Here is a 22,598-nt window from a genome sequence, read left to right as displayed (position 1 = left end):
CTGTCTGAGCCTCCTAAAATGCTGGGATTACAGGAGGGAGCCACTGTATCCAGCCAGTTATGTCTCTTAAATAAACAGGTAATAGTATATAAAGCTCTTTCCCGACCTCTATGAGTCATTCTAGTGAATTATCAAACCAGACGTGAGCTGGCAGGAACCTGCGACTCTGTAGCCCAGTCAGACAGGAATGTGATTAACTTGGGAACCTCCTACTTGCTCCTGGTGTTTGAAGTGACGGCAGTCGTGTGGGACTGATCCTTAAAACTGTGGAGTCTGATGCTAACTCTGGGTAGTCAGTGACCAAATAGAATTAATTGTTAGATACCCAAGAGATGTTGTAGAAGTGGTGCTGAAAAAAGACATCACACATTTGGTGTCAGGAGGCCAAAAAAGCCTTAAAACATACACATAGAAGAGTACACCATTTTGGTTGATAGCACAACAAATGATCACAAATTGAACACATTCATGGAACTATCATCCAGGTCAAGGAATAGAACTGCAGCAGCAACCCAATCTCCTTCCAATCACTGCACCCTCTCCCTTTTCCCTAAAGGTAAGTGCCACCTGACTTCTAGAACTGTATATTAAGTTTTTCTTGGTTTTTGAACTTTATAGACTTTTAGATGTTATAGGCTCTGAAATGACTCACTTTATTATGAATTATGTCCTATAGTGGATAGCTTGCTGGGTTTCTGATAGAAAGTAAGCCTGCTTTTCCATTTTGAAGTACTCTTATGCCTGAAAGTCTGTTCATCCTTAGTACTAACTTGTCAGATACACACCCAAAGACTTAGTAGCATTAAGCAAATAGCACTTATAAATTCAAACTTGCTTTTAATTAATGAGAGTCAATCTATAATTTATGAACAATCATTTACTCAACAAAGTTAATTACAGCCTTGCATACATGACCACAGCTGTGATACTAATCAAATCTACCCTGACCTTTTCTGTGTAACCCGTGGTAAGAATGTAAATAGGTTTGAAATGATTGTATTTGAGAAGCAGCACTGTGGTTAAAAGAAACAACTATGGAGCTAGACTTGGGGCTGAATCCTGGCTATAAGGCTTAGTAGTTGTGTGTTCTCCATCTAATTACTTAATCTCTCTGGGTCTCAATTTCTAGTTTCTTCATCTGTGAAGTGGGGATAATAAAAGCTGCCTCATGTGATTGTTATGAAGAAGAAATAAATTCACACACATAAAATACTTAAGATAAACACAAACACGTGTTTGCCATTATCGTTAGTACTTAGAACCATCTTAGCTTTAGAAAAGCAGCATGAAGCCTGACACACACGCATAGAGTCAAATACTTACCACGCAGCTAAAATTGGGAATTGTTGCATATTTGTAAGAATAGGGATACAGTAACATCTGAGCATATGCGTGAAAGGAGAGATAAGCCCTAATGTGCTTTCTGTGTTTTCGAAGGAAGTTAGCTACGGCCTTCACTTCTGGCTCAGATTCTGGAAAAGGGCCACAATATGTATCATCACAAGGGTGCATAGAAGCTCCTTCATCTGCAAGTCAGAAAAGAAAATGGGGTGAGAAAGTAGACAGGGGGGAAAAAGAAACAAGAAACACAAATCAGCATTGTTTAGCTGTGATCTTTCTTTTACTTCTGCAAATATATGGTATTATTAAGCCGTTCATCTAACTTCTCATTTATGGAAATCAATACAAAAGTTCCAAGGTAATTCAGGTTCCCATGCACAACAGGAGGGCCTGAATGGAAACCAGGTACTGATTTTGCAACTGAACCTGTACAAACTACTCTAAAGAAACTGCTCTATCAGCTCTCAGTTGTAGCTGCACCTAGTAGCTAGAACAGTAGTACAGCAAGTGTTCAACAAATACTTGTTGAATGAGTCAATGTCAGATAGAAAGAAAAGGCTCAACATACGTAAAGGTATCTATAAGATACAAATATAACTATATCGAGAACACAAAGGCAGGCCAGAAATAATTTCACAGAACATGTTATACCAATTTATATGATATTTTTAGAACAGCACTATCCAAACTAGTTTTGTGAAACCAAGAGGCTTTTCTAGTTGTCTTGAGGATCTGTTAGAGTTTAGTTATGAAATCTTCAAAATAAAATTTTAATAACTTTTGAATTAAAAATCAAATTATATAGGGCAGACTTATTAAGAGGTCTATGGAAGAAAGGAAGGACAATAAGAATGACTATAACAATCCAAAGTATTATGGTTCTAAGAAAACTTGGAAATAATTACATTTTCCATAGTTATTTGCCATATGGAGCCATTAATGTCTTTTCCCCACCTCTAGAAAATGAGAATTCTCTCCATAAACTAATAGAAAATGCTCGGTATTTCTGTGATGTAGTCTAATTCTACTAAACATGAAAAGATAGCCTAGTCAAATTGGACTAAATCTTGAGGACCGTAAGTGTAGTTTATGCTGTAGGAAAGTCAAGAGTCAAGATAGGGAACTTATAGCAACTGGAGTTTCCCTCCTTTGAATCTCATCCTGGATATGCCTTAGAAGCAAGTGGGCAATAGATGGCACTCAGAATGTAATATGAAAACTATAACTGATACTCTGAAGGGAATGGAAAAATTAAAGACAGATCTGTGGAATCTGGAAAGCCTGGAAAGGCAAGATCACAAACCAAACAACTAATTCTGGAGGTGGCAGAACTGATGAGCCAGAGAAAACAAGAATTTACAATAATCCTAATAAATGTGCTCAAGGGCATGTAGGAGGGCACTGGAAACAAGTAGGGACAAGGAGTTATTAAAAAGGGCCAATCGGATATAGTAGAAGCAAACAACTTAATTCAGGGTTGAATGAATACAGTTGATGAATGAATTCATAAGATGGAGAGTGGTTTGAAACATTCCCAGAAGCCATTGGGAAAGGATAAAGAACAGGAAAAATGAGAGAAAAATGAAAGGGCATGAAAAATAAAATAAGTGTCAATATTTGATTAATGGGAGCCTTAGAAGGAAATAAAAAAAGTTAAATATTTAAAGAACTGCCAATTAAAATTTCTCCACAATTTTGTGTGTGTGTGTGGGGGATGGAGTCTCGCTCTGTCACTCAGGCTAGAGTGCAGTGGTAGGATCTTGGCTCACTGCAACTTCCACCTCTTGGGTTCAAGTGATTCTTCTGCCTCAGCTTCCTGAGTAGTTGGGATTACAGGCACCCTGCCACTACATGAGGCTAACTTTTGTATTTTTAGTAGAGACGGGGTTTCACCATGTTGGCCAGGCTGGTCTTGAACTCCTGATCTCAAGTGATCCGCCTGTCTGAGCCTCCTAAAATGCTGGGATTACAGGCATTAGCCACCATGCCCAGTCAAAAATTTCCCCACAATTAAGCAAAGATCGAACAGACTTATTGTGCACCAAACAAAAAGATAAAGGGGAAAATATCAACATTTTGACAAATTAAAGTGAAATTTAAGAAAAGAAAACAATTCTAGAGAGAAAAAGCAGGTCATTTAGAAAGCAACAAGAATTCCATTCACATTAGACTTTTCAATAGCAACATTAGAGTAATATATCCAATGTATTTATTAAAAAGGAATTTTGAATCTAGGCTTCTATATCTAGCTGAATTCTCATTGCAATGTGAGAGTGAAAGAAAGATGTTCTCTAGCGTCTAAAAGTTCTCAAGAGAATATACCATACACTGACATACTTTGAAAACACCCAGAAGAAACTATTCCAGCAAAATAATGAGTAACTCTAGAGAGCCTACCTGATATGAGAATTGTAGGTTAGTAAGCAACTTAGTAACATCTGCTATCTAAATAAGCAGTATCCAAAGGGGAGAAAGTATAATGGGCTAGGTATCAAATCCTAAGAGATAACAAATTGATGAGAAAATAAAGAGGTGGGGTGGGCAGGGAAGGCAAAAGCAAGCTAAATTTTTGGTCTATTTTGAAAAGGTCTATTTAATTCTGATTAAATCTAGAAATTGATGGGAAAAAACAAACCTAAGTATGGATCTTAAGTTAGGAATCACCACCAGAATAAGAAGAATAGAACACAAACTTCACAACTAATGGAAGTAGCGTTGAACCATTTAATGGAAAGTAATAAAGAAGGAAAAAAGAAAAAAAGAAGAAGCAGGGCCCGCTGCAATGGCTTACACCTGTAATCCCAGCACTTTTGGGAGGCCAAGGTTGGAGGATTGCTTGAGGCCAGGAGTTAGAGACCAGCTTGGGCAACATAGTGAGACCCCATCACTACAAAAAATGAAAAAATTAGCCAGGTATGGTGGCACACACCTGTAGTCCTAGCTACTCGAAAGGCAGAGGCAGGATTACCTGAGCCCAGGAGTTTGAAGTTACAGTGAGTTGTGACGGTGCCATGGGACTCTAGTCTGGGTGACAGAGCAAGACCCTGTCTCTTAAAAGAGGCCGGGCATGGTGGCTCATGCCTGTAATCCCAGCACTTTGGGAGGCTGAGGTGAGCAGATCACCTGAGGTCAGGAGTTGCCTGGCCAACATGGTGAAACTTCGTCTCTACTAAAAATACAAAAAAATTAGCTGGGTGTGGTGGTGCATGCCTGTAGAACCTGGGAGGCGGAGGTTGCAGTGAGCTGAGATCACGTCATTGCACTCCAGCCTGGGCTACAAGAGTGAGACTCTCAAAAAAAAAAAAAAAAAGGAAATACCGGAAATAGAGAACAGGAATATAGAAATTAAGATGGCAGAAATGTCTTAAGTAACAGTGATTATGAAGAATGCTAATAGATGAAACTCATTGATCAAATGATTTTATTTATTTATTTATTTATTTATTTATTATCTCTAATCCTGCAGGAAATGATTGATTAAAAAAATTATTTTTAGTAGAGATGAGGTCTTGCTATGTTGCCCAGGCTGGTCTTGAACTCCTGAGCTCAAGCAATCCTTCCACTTTGGCTTCCCAAAGTATTGGGATTAGAGGCATGAGCCATAGTGCCTGGCCTGATGTTTTCATATAGAAAAATAAAGAAGATCCAGCAATATCATGTCTACAGAAAAAAATGTGGTGTAAGAAGGTATAACAGAGATCTACTTTTAGTATTGTGGCAGCCTCGCTATTTGTATTAGCTTCCTAAGGTATAAACTAAGCCACTTAAAATAACAAAAATTTATTCTTTTATAGTTCTTGAAGCTAAAAGTCTGAAATCCAGGTGTCAGCAGGGCTATCCACCTTCTGAATGCTCTGGGGAAGAATCCTTCCTTGCCTCTTCTTAGCCTCTCACGGTTCTTGGCAATCCTTGGCATTTCTTGGTTTGTGGATGCATTCCAGCCATGTATCACTTAAAGAAAGACATATTCTAAGATCAGTTGTGGTGGTTCACACCTGTAATTCCAACTCTTTGGGAGGTTGAGGTGAGCTGATCACTTGAGGTCAGGAGTTTGAGACCAGCCTGGCCAACATGGTGAAACTCTGTCTCTACTAAAGATACAAAAACTAGCTCGGTGTGGTGGCACACCCTGTAATCCCAGCTATTTGGGAGGCTGAGGCATGATAATTGCTTGAACCCAGGGGGTGGAGGTTGCAGTGAGCCAAGATTGTGCCACTGTACTCTAGCCTGGGTGACAGAGAGAGACACTATCTCAAAATAATAACGATAAAAAAATATCTTCTGAGAAATACATCATTAGACAATTTCACCAGTGAGCAAACATCATAGAATGTACTTATGCAAATATAGATGTATAGCCCATTGCTCTAGGCTATAAACCTATACAGTATATCATTCTATGGAATACTATAGGCAATTATAACAAGATGATAAAGATATGAGTATCTAAACACGGAAAAAGGTATAGTAAAAATACAGTATTATAATCTTATTGGACCTCTGTCATATATGCAATCACTGTTGACTAAAACATTGTCATGTCGTGCATGACTGTACACCAGTCTTTTCTTATATGTTCACATGGCTTTCCTGTGTGTTTCTGTGTGTGTCCTCTCTTCTTCTTATAAGGACAACTCACTGAATTTAACTAATTACTTCCACAAATACCCCTTTTCCAAATAAGGTCATATTCTAAGGTTTCAGTGGATATGAATTTTGGGGAAACACTATTCCACCACAGTTTTGAGGAATTATCCTACTGCAGAAAAACTAGATCCTCTATAGGATACATTCTCTAAGACATTGTTTATCTTGCAAGAAGTAGAGGAGTCTCCAAGACAAACAGATACAAGATCAACTTAAAAAACAATAGTGTAATTCTACTCTTGGCAATATTACTTATAAGAATATGTAGTAGAAAATAAGGTACTATTCACAATATCTATGAATTAAACTATTAAAGAATACATGATATTAGAAAGAAAATATTAAAACTCTACTAAAAGATCTTTAATTTCAGAACTGAATTAGAGAACTATACCATGTTCATGAATATGATGACTTGGTAGTATAAAGATATTCATTCCTCCCTATTTATTATTTTGTTCAATTCAATTTTGACAAAAATACCAGCAGCACGATTTTGGGAGAAAACTCAACTAAAGAACTCTGAAAGTTTTAAGGAAAAGTAAATAGCTAAGAAAATCTTGGAAAAGAAGAGCACAGAAGGGCTTATTCTACCAGGCATTAAAACATACTACATAGGTATAATCATAGAAACAACATGATATAAAGTCAGAAATAAACTAGTAGACCAATGGAACAGAATCACTAAGAAAATGATTGTTTAGTGAATGATATTGAGAAACTAGCACATAAAAATACAATGCAATGAAGTGGGCTTTGATTTCATCTTACTTCTCTGGGTTGGCCAACTTAGTTGATAGTAGCTTTTTTTTGAATTAAACATTTAAATAATTGTTTAATGATTTAAGTAACAAAAACACGACATGGGGCCAGGCATGGTGGCTCATGCCTGTAATCCCAGCACTTTGGGAGGCCGAGGTGGGTGGATCTCGAGGTCAAGAGATGGAGACCATCCTGGCCAACATAATGAAACCCTGTCTCTACTAAAAATACAAAAATTAGCTGGGTGTGGTGGTGCGTGCCTGTAGTCTCAGCTACTCAGGAGGCTGAGGCAGAAGAATTGCTTGAACCCAGGAGGCGGAGGTTGCAGTGAGCCGAGATCATGCCACTGCACTACTACAGCCTGGAGCCTGGCGATGGAGCGAGACCCTGTCTCATAAAACAAACAAACAAACAACAAAAAAAAAAACCAAGACATGGTAAGGAGGAAAAAAACATAAGGGTTTGGTTGTTGTTAGGGACTTTCTCTAACCCTTTTCCTTCATATTATCCTTCTGGATGGACTTACAGAATGTGGAGAAGGATATGTAAAAGAGGTGCTCTTTAATAACTAAGTTTTTTGATAAGATTATATGCCGAGTGAGCAGTGGGGGAAAAGGACCTTATGTATGTTTGGTCATATAAAATGAAGGTAGAATGAATTAAGAAGCTTTTAGTATTATAATCACAATTCCACCAAAAAGAGCAAGGAAATATAAAGAATACAAATATTTAAGACAACATGTCAGGCCACGTGTAACAATGTAATAATCAATATAAAGGGCTTATATTTTAAAATTACAAGCTGAAGTTGAATTCAACTTAACAAAAGTTTTTGAATACTTCTGCTCTAGACACTATGTTATGCACTGGGGATCAAATATGAGAAAGCCACAGACCATGAGCTGAGGAACATAAAGATTATGCTGAAAGACATAAAGATAACAGAAAAAATCAATATAATGTGGTAAATGCTGTGATGTATTTAGAAGACAGGGCAAAGAGGCCGTCATCATGTGCGAGTGTTCAGGAAAATCTTCTTAGAGGAGATAATGTCCCCTGGAAGAGACAAGTCTACAGGGATAGATATGAGTTAGAAGATAATTTCAGGTAGTAAGAACAATTATCAACAATGGTAAAAAGGCAACAGACATTTGGTAGTAAGGTTGAAAATAAAATGTAAGAGAATTTTGGTAGATGTGGCTAGAGTGGTAATTAGGAACTCGTTCATGGAACATCTTATATATTATGCAAAGGAGCTTATAGTGTCCTCTAGGCAGTGAAGAACCTCTGTGGTGCCCATAAAACACACTACTGAGACCTCCTGCTGCAGTGACGTAGTTGACTGACAGCTCCATTTGCTACCCTCTGGATCCATCACTGCATTCTCATCAAGCCTACACTTTCACCACAGTTGTTCCTCACCAATTACTGATCATAGTAGAGGCACAGTGCAGGCCCATTCTTGCCAGATGCAGCTATTCTTTACGAGGCAACTTTGGCTTGAGGCATCCCCATAGGCTTGCCAAAGCCTTTCTTAGAGCTGCACATTAGTCTGAGACTCTTCCAGCCCCATCCTTCTTTCCCTTCTTTCATAGGTTTCTTATCTGCATCATGGCAAAAAGGCTGTCCTAATCTATTCTTTTTTTTTTTGAGAGGGAGTCTTGCTCTGTTGCCCAGGTTGGAGTTCAGTGGCATGATCTTGGCTCACAGCAACTTCTACCTCCTGGGTTCAGGAGTGTCTCCTGCCTCAGACTCCTGAGTAGCTGAGATTACAGGCATGCACCACCATGCCTGGCTAATTTTGTATTTTTAGTAGAGACAGGGTTTCACCATGTTGGCCAGGCTGGTCTCCAACTCCTGACCTCAAGTGATCCACCCGCCTCAGCCTCCCAAAGTTCTGGGATTACAGGCATGAGTCACCACTCCTGGCCTATGTCCTAGCTTATTCTTGCTTCCTCTTCCTTTTTCTTCAAAGATGTTTCCTTCAAATACATCTCTTGTCATCTAATCCTGAGTTGATACCTGCTTCTTGGAGGTCTTGAGCTATCATAACTGTGAAGTTTTTTTAAAATCACCACTTTATTGAGATATAATTTACATATGATAAATTCACCCTTTTAAAGTGGATAATTCAGTGGCTTTTAGTATATTTATTGAGCTGTGCAACCATCATCATTATCTAATTTTATAACATTCGTATCAATCCAAAAATAAACCTCATACTTTTTAGCAGTCAATTCACATTTCTTTTCCCCTCAGTCTCTTAACCATGAAGGATTTTAAGGCATGGTCAGATTTTAATTTTAGATTAATCTTGTAAAAGTTTATAGGATAGATTTGTAAGAGGCAAGTCTATAATCAGGGAGACCAAATCAAGATACAATTACAACAATCTGGGCCAGGGATATTGACAGCTGGAGTTAGGGCAATGGTATTAGGAATAGTACCAAGGGAGTATATTAAAGAAATATTTGGGGACCGGGTGCAGTGGCTCACATCTGTAATCCCAGCACTTTGGGAGGTTGAGGTGGGTGGATCATGAAGTCAGGAGATCAAAACCATTCTAGTCAGCATGGTGAAACTCTGTCTCTACTAAAAATACAAAAATTAGTTGAACATGGTGGCACGCATCTGTAATCCCAGCTACTCAGGAGGCTGAGGCAGGAGAATCCCTTGAACCCATGGGCAGAGGTTGCAGTGAGCTGAGATCATGCCACTGCACTCCATCCTGGTGACAGAACAAGACTCTGTTTTAAAAAAAGAAAAAAAGAAATATTTTGAAGATTAACTAATTGGACTTGGTGACTGGTTGAATATGTAGGGCAATAAAGTGGGGTTTGATAACATCTTACCTCTCTGGGTTGGTCAACTTAGTCAATAGCAGTTTTTTTGAATGAAATATTGAATAGATGAGAAGGGATGTGGAGAAAGGGGGAAAAGGAGGATGTTTATTTCATTTTGGACATGTTAAGATTGGTTGCCAATAAATATCTCTAATGGGGTACTAAAGATAAATATGAAGCTCAAAGGAAATACTAAGCTAGAGAAAAAGATTTGGGGGTCATTATCATTTTATGAAAGTAAAATTGGCTGGGTGCGGTGGCTCATGCCTGTAATCCCAGCACTTTGGGAGGCTGACGCAGGGAGATTATTTGAGGTCAGGAGTTCGAGATCAGTTTCACCAACATGGTGAAACCCCATCTCTACTAAAAATGCAAAAATTAGCTGGGTGTTGTGCCAGTTGCCTGCAATCCCAGCTATTTGGGAGGCTGAGGCAGGAGAATCACTTGAATTTGGGAGGTGGAGGTTACAGTGAGGCACTATAACCCAGCCTGGGCAACAGAGCGAGACTCTATCTCAAAAAAAGAAAAAAAAAGTAAAATAACTCAAAATGAATAAAAAGCTTCAAACTGTGGGTAATATCAGTATTTAAAAGAGGCAAGGAGTATAAGAGGACTCTGTCATTGACACTAGGAAGGAATCGCTAAGAAAGTAGGAGGACCACAAGACACTGATGTCAAGGAATCCAGAGACTTGATGTTTCAAGGAGAGTGTGGTGCAGAAAAGAACTTCATTTAATTTTACAGTGACAAAGTAACCAGGGACTTTTGCTTTAGAAAAATTAGTTGAGTGGGGGTGGGTGCAGTGGCTCACGCCTGTAATCCCAGCATTTCGGGAGGCTGAGGTGGGTGGATCACTTGAGGTCAGGAGTTTGAGACCTGCTTGGCCAACATGGTGAAACCCCATCTCTACTAAAAATACAAAAACTAGCCAGGCGTGGTGGCAGGCACCTGTAATCCCAGCTATTTGGGAGGCTGAGGCAGGAGAATCGCTTGAACCCTGGAGGCAGAGGTTACAGTGAGCCGAGATTGTGCCACTGCACTCCAGCCTCGGTGACAAAGCAAAACCTTGTCTCAAAAATAAAATAAAATAAAATAAAAATCAGTGGAGTGGTAGGGGCAAAAACCAGATGTTATATGCACTTAGAGGAATGAATGGGAAGAAATGAGAAGAAGAAGATAATGTATACAGACTATCTTTTTTGGGAAGCATGGTCTATAAGGGAAGAAAACATATAAAATGATGGCTAGAGGTAACCTTGGGAATAAGTGGCAGATTTAGATTTTTTTTAGGAGGACAAGCATGTCTAAAGAAAGAATAGGGAAAAAGTGTAAATGAAAATAGAAAAAGGGAGATTATTTGATAGGAGAAAGTTCTAGAAAAGATGTAAAAGGGTGGAATAAACAACGAGGCAGAGTGACAGGCCTTGAATAGTAGATGGGACTTCTGATTTCCTGTTTCCTTCAAATGTCTTTGATTTCTCAACCCATCAGTAAGAAACTTTTGCATATCCCTGATATATATTTTTAATTTACATAATTATCTTATTTGTAGGCTAATATTATATAAAACATACCAAAATAATATTTAGAATAATATTTAGAATGTTTAGAGATAAATTAAACTGTAATTACATTTTTTTTTTTTTTGAGACAAAGTCTTGCTTTGTTGCCCAGGCTGGAGTGCTGTGGCACGATCTTGGCTCACTGCAACCTCTGACTCCCGGGTTCAAATGATTCTCCTGCCTCAGCCTCCCAAGTAGCTGGGACTACAGGTGTGTGCCATCACAGCTGACTAATTTTTGTATTTTTAGTAGAGATGGGGTTTCACCATGTTAGCCAGGATGGTCTTGATCTCCTGACCTCGTGATCCGCCTGCCTCGGCCTCCCAAAGTGCTGGGATTATAGGTGTGAGCCACTGTGCTTGGCCTAAAATATTTTTAATTTTTAAATTAGTTGTGTAGAAAGACATTAATTCTCTTAAATTAAGGATGAGAAAGATAGATTAAATCTAACTTAAATACTTTAGCAGTGTCTACATGTTGTTTTTCTTCAATGAATTTATGATGTCAATGATGATATAAAAGAATGCAAGAACACGAAGTTCTTGGTTGATCTAACTGGCATTTGTATGCAAAAGTATGTGTACTGCAATCTGTTGTCTCTCAGGACATTTAGAAAACCTTTTTATTTTTCTAAAAATAAACATTGGAGAGTGAATTCAATGAATACATGGAAAAATGATGATAATTAAATATTTAATGGAAAAAAGAACTTGCAATTGTATACATGAGATGGTTAAAAACAAAGGAAAAAATTAAAATGTACTAAAGATTAATAGTCATTTGCTAGGCTGGTAATATGGTATTATTTATTTTTCTTTTCTTTTCTTTTTTTTTTTTAATAGAGACAGAGCCTTGCTATGTTGTGCAGGCTGGTCCTCAGCCTTTCAAAGTACTAGGGTTACAGGTGTGAGTCATCACGTCTAGCCTAACTAGTTTTTTCAATGTTTTATTTCTGCAATATTATCTCAATTGTATAAGTGAAAAAATTAGAAAAGAAAAATGGAGATCTGAAATATAGTTTAATTTTTTTTGAGTTTTTAAAGGAAAATAAGTGAAAAACAGAGCAGCAGCAGAAATATTCGGTTTTATGTTTGACAGCAACTGGTCCCTGTGGAAACTGACTTGACCGTTGCAGTGGAATCCTCTAGTAAGCAGTATTGGGAAGCTATGGTTATTGTGATGTTTTCACTGGTTACATTATCATTTCCAATGTTTTTCTTTTCATTTATAGCTTTTACATTTCTCATAAATGGAATCACAATGCTAATTTAAAAATTGTCATCTTTTAAAAGATTTCTTTTTCACTTGCATCTCCCACTGTCAACTTATCCTGGAATGCCCTATGTTAAGAACTGAGTGTAGTTAATATAGTTTACAAATACACACACTTATGTACATATGTGTACTCATACTCCATGCATATATGTATATTGATATAGCTACCTAGGTATAAATTATACATTCATAGGTATAAGAGCTATTTTTACTTACAAAACAAGATCATAATCTTACAATTTTTTTTTGCCTCTTGCTTTTTTCTTCAATGATATTTTGTGGAACTCCTTCCATGTAGATTTGAATTAATTCTTTTAAATTCATTCTATTGTAATTGTAACATAATTTAGTCTCCTGCCTGTCTATTGTTGGGAATTATGCTTATTTCTCTCTCTTTCTTTGTCATGATGAAACAATACCACAATAAAGAAGGCGGAGACATTACTGCTGACGTGAAGGAAACAATAATGCAATAAGTGTCAAAGTATATGTATCTTTACATCTGAGTGCTTTTATTTCTATGGGACAGATTTATAGGAATAGGGTCCTGGGTTAAAGGATATATGTATGTATACACACACACATAGATGATAAACTCGCATGATTCAAAATTTAAAGTTATAAAAGGATATTTTTAATTCTCACAGATTTTTTTGCCAGATTGCTAAGATTACTACTATTTATATTTCCACAAGTAGTATATAAGAGTACCATCTCTCCTTCATCCCAACTAGCAATACTCTGTTAGTGTATCACCTTTTGATTTTTGCAGTTTGATGGCAAACATTTGCCTTTTTTCTTTTTTTGAGATACATTCTTGCTCTGTCACTCAGGCTAGAGTGCAGTGGCACAATCTCGGCTCACTGCGACCACCACCTCCAGGATCCAAGCAATTCTCCTGCCTCAGCCTTCTGGGTAGCTGGGATTACAGACGTGTGCAACCACGCCTGGCAATTTTTGTATTTTTATTAGAGGTGGGATTCCACTATGCTGGCCAGGTTGGTCTTGAACTCCCAACCTCAGGTGATCTGCCTGCCTTGGCCTCCCAAAGTGCTGGGATTACAGGTGTGAGCCACTGCTTTGCTTTCCTTACTGGAAGTGTATTTGTAGTCATACTTTAGACTGGACTCTTCTTTGAATTGCTTAATCATGTTCATAGTTCATTCTGTTTTGTGTTGGGCTATTTATCTTTTCCTTATCCATGTAGAAAGTGCTTTGTAAAGACTGTCATTTACATTGCATTTTATCCTCAAATCTATAATTTTTTGATTCAATCATGTATGGCAACTTTATCATTTTAGACATTTTGTATATTCACTATGTCTTTTTAAAAAACGGCTTTTGTTTTTTTTTGTCTTGGTTAAGAAAGTTTTCCCTTGAGAGACTGAAGTGGGCAGATTGCTTCCATCCAGGAGTCTGAGACCAGCCTGAGCAACAAGGCAAAACCATGTCTCTACTAAAAATACAAACAACTAGCTGGGTGTGATGGTGCGTGCCTGCAGTCCCAGCTACTTGGTAGGCTGAGGTGGGAGTATCACCTGAGGTTGCTGTGAGCTATGATTGTTCCACTGCATTCCAGCCTGGGTGACAGAGTGAGACCTTATCTCGAAAAAGAAAAAAAATAAAAGAGAAGGTTTCCCTATCCTTAAAGATTATAGGTACTTTCCAAATTTTCTTCTAAGAATTTTATCACTTTATTCTTTCCATGGCAGTCTTTAATCCTTCTGGATTTATTTTTATACATATGTAACATTGTTATCAATCATCTCTTCAGTTTTTCTAGAGGAGTAGCCAATTCTTTCAGCATCATTTATTAAATATCCTGTCATTTTCCTACCAAATTTAGACATTGCCTGGTTATATATTAAAGTATAATGCTGCCAGGTGTGGTGGCTCATGCCTCCACATGGTAATCCCAGCACTTTGGGAGGCTGAAGAGGGAGGATCACTTGAGGCCAGGAGTTTGAGACCAGACTGGCCAACAACATGAAACTCTGTCTCTACTAAAAATACAAAAATTAGCCAGGTGTGGTGGCACATGCTTATAATCCCAGCTACTCAAGAGGCTGAAGCATGAGAATTGCTTGAACCCAGAAGGCCAAGTTTTCAGTGAGCTGAGATCGTGATACTGCACTCCAGCCTGGGTGACAGTGAGACTCTGTCTCAAAAAAGCAAATCAAAACAAAAGTATAATGCATGTGTGGATCAATCCTTGGACTCTGTTCTGTTCTGCTGTTCTATGTGTCTATTCTCATGTTGTTACACTAACAATCTATAGCAGCATTAAAGTATGCTCTGATACAGACAAGAAAGAGTTCCCTCACTATTCCTTTTTACAGTTTTATTAACTTTTTTGTCTACTTATTTTTCCATATAAACTTTATGATCATTTTATCCAATTCCTAAAAGCAGAATACAAAATTTTAAAAACCTTCATTGGGATTCTAATTGGAGCTGCATTCAATTTGTACTGATTTTATTACATTGAGTCAACCTCTCTAAGGACAGTTATATGCTGTTCCATTCGTTCAGATTCTGTTTTATATCCTTCATTCATATTTGATCATTTTTCCTTTCTATCTTCTTGCTTGTTGTTGCTGTTGCCATTACTGTGAATAGACAGCTGTTTTTCAGATGGCCTTCTCAGAGCAGTGTGGTAGGAGCCACTTCATGATGCCATCAATGTTCCTCTCACCTTCTCCCTTCCTTTCCTCCACCTTCACCTCCACCTCCATCAAATGCAATCTGCAGAATTAGTCACCCAAGCCATCTCTTTAAACTTCATTTTGGAGGCTTATGTGATCAAAATAAAAATATAACCCATTGAACACATTTTTATGGCCAATGTAGTAAGTAAACATAGTATTTTGAGAGTTACAAAATTTCCTGATAACTTTTCTTATAGGTAATATGCTTCATATTTGGAATAACAAGTAAGGGCTCTCTATTAATGTTTCCTTAGAAAATCAGACCCTCTTCTAAATAACTAAACATTATAAGTTACTAAAGATACATTACTCACTTTATTCAAAGCTCAAAGAAGAAGACAAAGATGCGGTAATCTCATTTCCATCCTCTCTGTAGACTAACTATTTCTAAGTCACTCCTGAAGAGGCTAGAGACTTATGTCAATGAATAAAGAGTAGGATTTTTCATCTTTTATCTTTTTTAAGGAAAGAAAAACCAAACAATGGATTTTCTTCTTCAAGGCTGAGTAACAAGAAGAGTAATTATTTTGTATTGAAAACAGGACCAGTGTTGTTGTTCCTTTCTGGAGTGGAGAGCAATCAGGCTACAGGTGAAGATGTGAGTGGTGACAATCTTGCCTTGTGTCCATTCCCTGTATAGCCGCAGTGGAGCACTCCTCTTGACCTGAGGCTACTTGCTTTATCCATAGAATCCTCACTAGATCCACCCAACACTTCTCTGGGTAAGCTTAAGCTGGGTGTTTATAATATCCCATACTAGCTCAGGTGGTACAGTACAGACCCAACATGATGTGCGAAGAATGGCAGAGTAGAGACTATAGACTAGTCTTAGAAGTCACTGTGTTTGGCTGTAGAAGGCTGTAAAAGTGATAGGACGTATGTTGCACCGAGGCTATTTATTTATATAGACTCTCTTCTCCTTCAGAGGGTGAGCTCTTCGAGGACAGAGGTCATGCATTACTGTTTCCTAGGACTTAGCCAAACAGATACCCTCACTACCCTTTAAATGTTAGTTAAATGAATGAGTGGAGCTGACCCTGCTCAGGAAAGGTACTTGTACCTTAGACCAGGGGTCCCTAAACCCTGGGTCATGAACTGGTACCAGTCCATGGCCTGTTAGGAACTGGGTCACACAGCAGAACGTGAGCACATGTGAGCAAGTGAAACTTCATCTGTATTTACAGCTGCTTCCCATTGCCCACATTACTAGGTGAGCCCTGCCTCCTCAACTCTAGTTGCAAGAAATAAGTTCAGGGCTCCCACTGATTCTACTTTATGGTCAGTTGTATAATTATTTCATTATATATATTACAGTATAATAATATAAATAAAGTGCACAATAAATGTAATGTGCTTGAGTCATCCTGAAAACATCCCCTCCCCCTTGTGTGTGTGGAAAAACTGTCTTCCATGAAAATGATCCCTGGTGCCACAAAGGTTAGGGACCACTGCCTTAGACTATTTAATTAACATTTAGGCTTTGATTAGACAACAAAACTCCAGTTCATCTCTATGGCAGGCTGAGGACACACCAGGGACATTACCACGACCACCACCACAAAATGTTTTCATATAAGCCTGTTGATCCATGAGAATATTATCATCACCTAAATATTTCTTGAATAACTTCAAACCTGAAATTCTGAGTTTTTCCTAAGTTGTAGGTACTTTAAAAAGATGTTTCCGAAAGGAAATGAGATACTTAAACAATCTTTGTATGTAAGTGATAAGTCCCAAATTATTTGTGTACATGGGTGCAAATCAATGCTTATTATCAACAAAATACTGAGTGACAACTTCACAACTAACCATTTTCATAGAGAAAATAGGACCACTAAATTTCCTCCTAGGCTGCTTAAAAACTGTAATTGTGTGCTGGTGAGTTTTCCTCCAAAGAACGAACGGAGGGACTTGTGCACTTGGAGAGGGAAGGTTTTAAGGAATTGCAGAGAGATCAGAAGTCTGTGAAAGATGGGCAGGGCCATGAAAGGGACAGGCTGGGATGTGGAGCAGGGAAACAGGGCAATGACTTCAAGAGGGCCTGAGAACCTATTTTACCCAGCTTTTCATAGGACTTGACTTCCTGCTTGAAACATTCTCTTCCCTTGGCTTTTAACATGCCATACCCTCAAACTTTTCTTCCAGTCTCTGTTCTTTCCTTCTCAATCCCCTTTATGGGGGTTCTCTTCTTCTATTAGTCCCTAAAATGAAGAGGAATCCAATTGTTCTGCTCTTAGCCATGTTATTCTGTGGTCATTCTCTTCATCGAACATGGCAGCTTCAACTATTACATGTAGATACTTTCGCGTATTCAGCATATCTTTACTATGCACATACCATGTCTCACACACTGGGATACATTACAAACCAAAGGTTTTTGCCTTGTAGAGAGCTTCCATTCCAGTGGTGGTGGCAAGGCAATAAACACTAGACACAGCAAAAGTGAGAATTCTACAGTGTGGGAGAAAAGCGCCATGGAAGCAAGAAAAAGAACAGTGTGAGAAAGATCAGGAGCACTGGGGAGGTGGGTTGCAATGATAGAGATGGTGGCAAGGTGTTCTCAGATGCAGGTTTTTGAGCAGACTTCTAGAACTCAAGGGGTCAGCCATGGCATCCAGGGAAGAATTTTAAGCGGAGAGAACAGCCAGTGCAATGACTCTGGGGTCAATGTGGTGGGAGCCAAGTGCGGAGCGAGGGTAGAAATAGATGAGATCAATCAATGGGAGTCCAGATTATGTGAGGTTTATAGGCTCTTGTAAGTCCTTTAGGGAAGTCAATGGGGAGCCACTGTAGCATCTTGAGCAGTCAACATCATCTGACTTATATTTTAAAAGGTTCATGGTGGCTGAGGATAAAGAGTGTGTGTGTGTGTGTGTGTGTGTGTATGTGTGTGTGTGCGCGCGCGCGTGCGTGCTTGTCCGGTCACTTGCTCCAGTTACCTGCGTTCACCTAGGTCATTCCCTGGCTACCTGCTCTGACCTGCCTGTAACCATCCTTCCGGCCAAACTACCCACCCTGCCACTCCGGCTTGTACTACTGCTCTCTTTGGCCAATCGAGATTAGTCTAGACTGTGCGGTCTAAACCTGCGGCATCACAATTTTACATATAACACAAGGATAGCAGCTGTGAGACTAGTTAGAAGGCTCCCGCAGTAACCCAGGGGAGAGATGATGGTAACTTAGGCTGGGATGGTAGTAACAGAAGTGGTCAGAAAGGGTTGGAATCTGGAGTGATTCTTAAGGTAAAACCAAAGGGATTTCATAATTGGTTGGATGTACAGTGTAAGAGAAAGAATAATATTAAAGATTTTTCTATGGGTTTAAGGCCTGAGCAACTGGAAGGTTGGAGTTGCCATCAGCTGAGCTGAGAATGGCTACGGGAAGAACAGATTTGGCAGAGTCAAAGTCAGGAGTTCATTTCTGGATATTTTGAGTTGAGATGTCCCTTAGATACTTCCAGTGAAGATACTAACAGATATTATACGTAGGAGCTTGGGAGAGAGTTTTACATCTGGAGATTTAATGGGGGTCATAGGCACACAGCAGAGAATGGCATGTCTAAGGGAATGAACGTAGATAGAGAAGAGAAAAAGACAAAGGCTGAAACTTGGGCATTCTGACATTAACTGTGTAGGGAAAAGAAGAGGACCAACAAAACAGACTTGGTGTCTTCTCTAACACCCCGAGGCTGGGTTAGGTGCTTTTCCTATGTGTGCCTGTAATACCCTTTAACTGCAATTGTCAAAAATATAATATCTTAATACCCTGCATTAAACTTGTATATATACCCATTTCTCTAATTGGTTAGGCCTAATCAAGTAGAGAAATGGGTATGTATACAATTTTAATTAATTAAATTTAATTTTATTTTCTCAATAAAATGAATAAATTTTTCAATAAAAAAATAAATTTTATTTATTTTCTCAATAAAATGAGAAAGCATTTTATATTATTATTATACATGGACTATACTGTGTAATATTCAGAAGGACTATGCCTTGAGTTGATGCTGTTTGCCTGTGAAGCACATTAGCCACCAGCATATTCTACAGCATTTTATGGTTGATTTTATGGATTGGCATCCTGCCAATGTTATTTACTGCAGATTAAGTATTGATTCAGCAGCAGAATGGGATATCACATCCAAAATTCTTTTTCCAGTGTTTATTTCTGAAATGTTGCTTTACTCATCTTCTATATCAACCCTGTCTTTAGAAAATAAAATCAGAATGCTGAGTGACTGTGTCTCTAACATGGAAATAAATTAATTCAGGTGGGAAGAAGATCACTAAAACCATTTATTTTTATTTATAGCCTTTTGGGGGCACTATCCAGGTTTTCCTAAAGTGCAAAGAAACAGCTCATAAATATTGTTGAATACTAAGTCTCTTCTGGATTTTATGTAACTGTGTTGGATGGATACATTATTTTAAGAGTCCTGTCCAGATCTGGCCTCAGTTATACAGATTCTGATGAGAAATGTCTGCAGTATTGTGAAAGATCAAGATAACAGAAAGGTAAAGCATTAGGACATAGCAAGCAAAAAACAACAAAGCGTGATGAAACAGACTTCCTCTAGGGGAAAGAAGCAAGCAGCGTCAAATCTATCATTCTTAATATTTTAGGAGTATGAGAATCTAAAAGTTAGTAGCTTTCCCTTAATTTATGGGAACCAATATATTGTTTCTGAAAAAGACAAAATTCTCTTTCTCATCTTCACATGCAGAACAACAGCAGAATATATAACAGATCTCTGCAGTGCAGAGCAGAGATTTTAGTCTTGTCTAATAAAACAGCATACATCTCTGTTCTGAACACTTCAGCGATTTAACTTCCATACGATACATCACCTTTTTAGTTTGTGAGTATTGAGATGTAACTCTACAAGGACCTCATAAATCTAGAAAGGAGACAAGACATGCACATATGAGTAAATTAGAGAACAAGACAATGCAGGTTATAAACATAAAGTGTGCAGTGCAGACTCTAAGCACACAGAGCACGGAGAAAGGGAGAGAGCAGGGAGGATTAGGAACACTAGGGCCACTACAATGGGACAGAAGAGACTCGGTGGAGCTCAAGATGGAGGGATCTCAAAAAAATATGATTTTACTTAAAAAATAAAGGGCAACAAAGAAAAGGTTTTGTTACTTCTGTGAACCCTAGCTTTTCTGGATGATAAAATAAGGTGTAAGCTAGGCTTTAGAGGAGAAACAAAGAATGGAGGAGTACCAGAAGCTGCAATGGGCTAAAAATCATGAGGCTGAGCTCCAGTTACGACTGCATCACTAATCAGCTCAGTGACAGGCATTCCACTGCTCTGTCTGCATTTGTCCTGGGTGGACTTGAGAACCAAATCCATGGTTCTCGTTGTGGTGTTTAAAAAATGTGTTGTTACCAGTAGTGGGGGATGTCTTACCTTAGTTAGTTACATGTTATAAAATTACTTAACTAAAAAAATGGGTTTGGTTATCCTGATAAATAACTCTACTTTAATATACTTTTGTAAAGAAGATAAAAAGGTGAAATTAGTATGGGTTGCTTGGAATTAACCACAGGACTATGGTTTCATCATCAATAGAGTGTATAGCATGGAAAAAAAAAAAAGGTTGAAAACTGTTGGATTAGAAAATAAGTGCTCAGGGGGCCAGGAGTTCGAGACCAGCCTTTGAAACATAGTGAGGCCCCTTCTCTACAAAAGCTGAAAAAAGAAAAAAATAAATAAATAAATAAAAAAGAAAGAAAATGATTGCTAAGACTTTTTTTTTTTTTTCTTTTTTTAAAGAGATGGGGTCTTGCTTTGTTGCTCAGGCTGGAGCGCAGTGATCTGCAGACTCCAACTCCTGGGCTTAAGTGATCCTCCTGCCTCAGTCTCTTGAGTAGTTGGGACTACAGGCATACATTATAATGCTTGGTTAATTTTTGAATTTTTTTGTAAAGATGGGGTCTTTCCATGTTGTCTGAGTTGATCTTGACCTCCTGGCTTCAGGTGATCCTCTTGCCTCAGCCTCCCAAAGTGCTAGGATTACAAGCGTGAGCCACTGTAACTGTGCTCAGCCCTAAGATTCTTTACAGCATTAATAGTTTATGGGTTCAGTCCAGGTAAAACAAAAATTTTAATGTAATTACGTATTTACTTTTCCTCAGCATGCTTAGATTCTATCTTAAAGATCTGAGAACAAAATTTAGTAATAACAGTTGTATAAGTTAATTGATTTCTGGTTTTGTTCTTAGAGGCAGTCTCTGAGGATGGATTGCCCTCTAAAACATAGTTAGCAAACTTTTAATTCTCAGAATGCACTTTTCCTTGGGTAAAATTTTTCTCTGCCCAAGGTCTACCAAACCCCTCCCAAATTAGCTTCTCTTTTATTATACATTGTAGTGTATGATACCTGATTACCCAAACCAGAAATCATCTACTGCATCCAACAATTTGCAAAGAGTGATTAGTGCAATGTCTCAATTTCCCTTTAATACACGCAACCTGACTCCTATGAGCAGCCAAACTTTTTTGAATTATTGTAGGTATCCTGTGACCCCAGGCTCTTCTTTAGTCTATATCTTCAGAAGTCCCAAGTTAATTTTACTAAAATGCAAATCTTACCATGTAATTTCTCTGCTTAAACTTTATAATGCGCACCACAGCCTTCAAGATAAAGAGGCTAGATGAAGGGTCTTTGTTCTATACCCCTTATGGTGGATGAATTAATGGCCCCCCAAAATCACCAGGTCCTAATCCATGGAAACTGTGAATATTACCTTACATGGAAAAGGGCCTCTGCAGATGTGATACATTAAGGATCTTGAGATGAGGAGATTATTCTAGATTATCTGGATAGGCCCTATATGTAATTACAAGTGCCCTTAAAAGAGGGAGATTTGAATACCTGCAGAAGAGAAGGCTATGAGACAGCAGAAGAGGGGACAGATTCAGAGACAAGATGGTGTGCCACAGGCTTTGACTGTGGAGAAAGAGCTCTCCTGGCAAGGAATATAGAGGCTTCCAGGAGCTGGAAAAGGCAAGGAAACAGATTCTCCTAAGAGCTGCCTGAGGGGGTGTGGCCTTGCCATGCCTTCAGCCTGGCAAAACCCACTTTGGGCTCTGGTCTCCAGAATTATAAGAGAACACATTTGACATGTTTCAGGTCACCAAGTTTGTAATTTGCTACAGCAGCAATGGGGCACTAATAAGCTTTCACAAGCACCCATTATTTATCCCGACCCAGCATTTAGCTCAGCATGATGACATTTTCACTAAGCTGTCAATCTTGAGGGCAGGAATATAATGCTTTTCATGTTTTTATCTCCTGTGCCTAGCACACTGCTATTAAACACTTATTAAGTAAACGAATGAATTTATTAATATGACTCAGACTAGAGGATACCCTCCAAAATTCTCATTTTTTTCCTCGCTATTAACATTCTTTGGTTTTTGGTCAAAGCCCTTTAACTGGATATAT

At 38.4% G+C, this 22,598-nt stretch overlaps 1 protein-coding gene across 1 annotated transcript in view; it reads right to left on the bottom strand.

Moving 5' to 3' along the window:
* Positions 1-22,598, bottom strand: part of CPA6 (carboxypeptidase A6) — a 320,090-nt gene that overhangs the window by 10,440 nt on the left and 287,052 nt on the right. Inside the window, exon 9 of the mRNA XM_017544873.2 lies at positions 1,324-1,526. Within this exon, the coding sequence (XP_017400362.1) occupies positions 1,324-1,526 (203 nt within the window). The remainder of the gene's footprint in view (positions 1-1,323; positions 1,527-22,598) is intronic.

This window comes from Cebus imitator, unplaced genomic scaffold, assembly GCF_001604975.1.
Source record: "Cebus imitator isolate Cc_AM_T3 unplaced genomic scaffold, Cebus_imitator-1.0 Scaffold9, whole genome shotgun sequence".
Taxonomy (NCBI): Eukaryota; Metazoa; Chordata; class Mammalia; order Primates; family Cebidae; genus Cebus; species Cebus imitator.
This window is presented reverse-complemented; position numbering and strand designations above follow the sequence as displayed.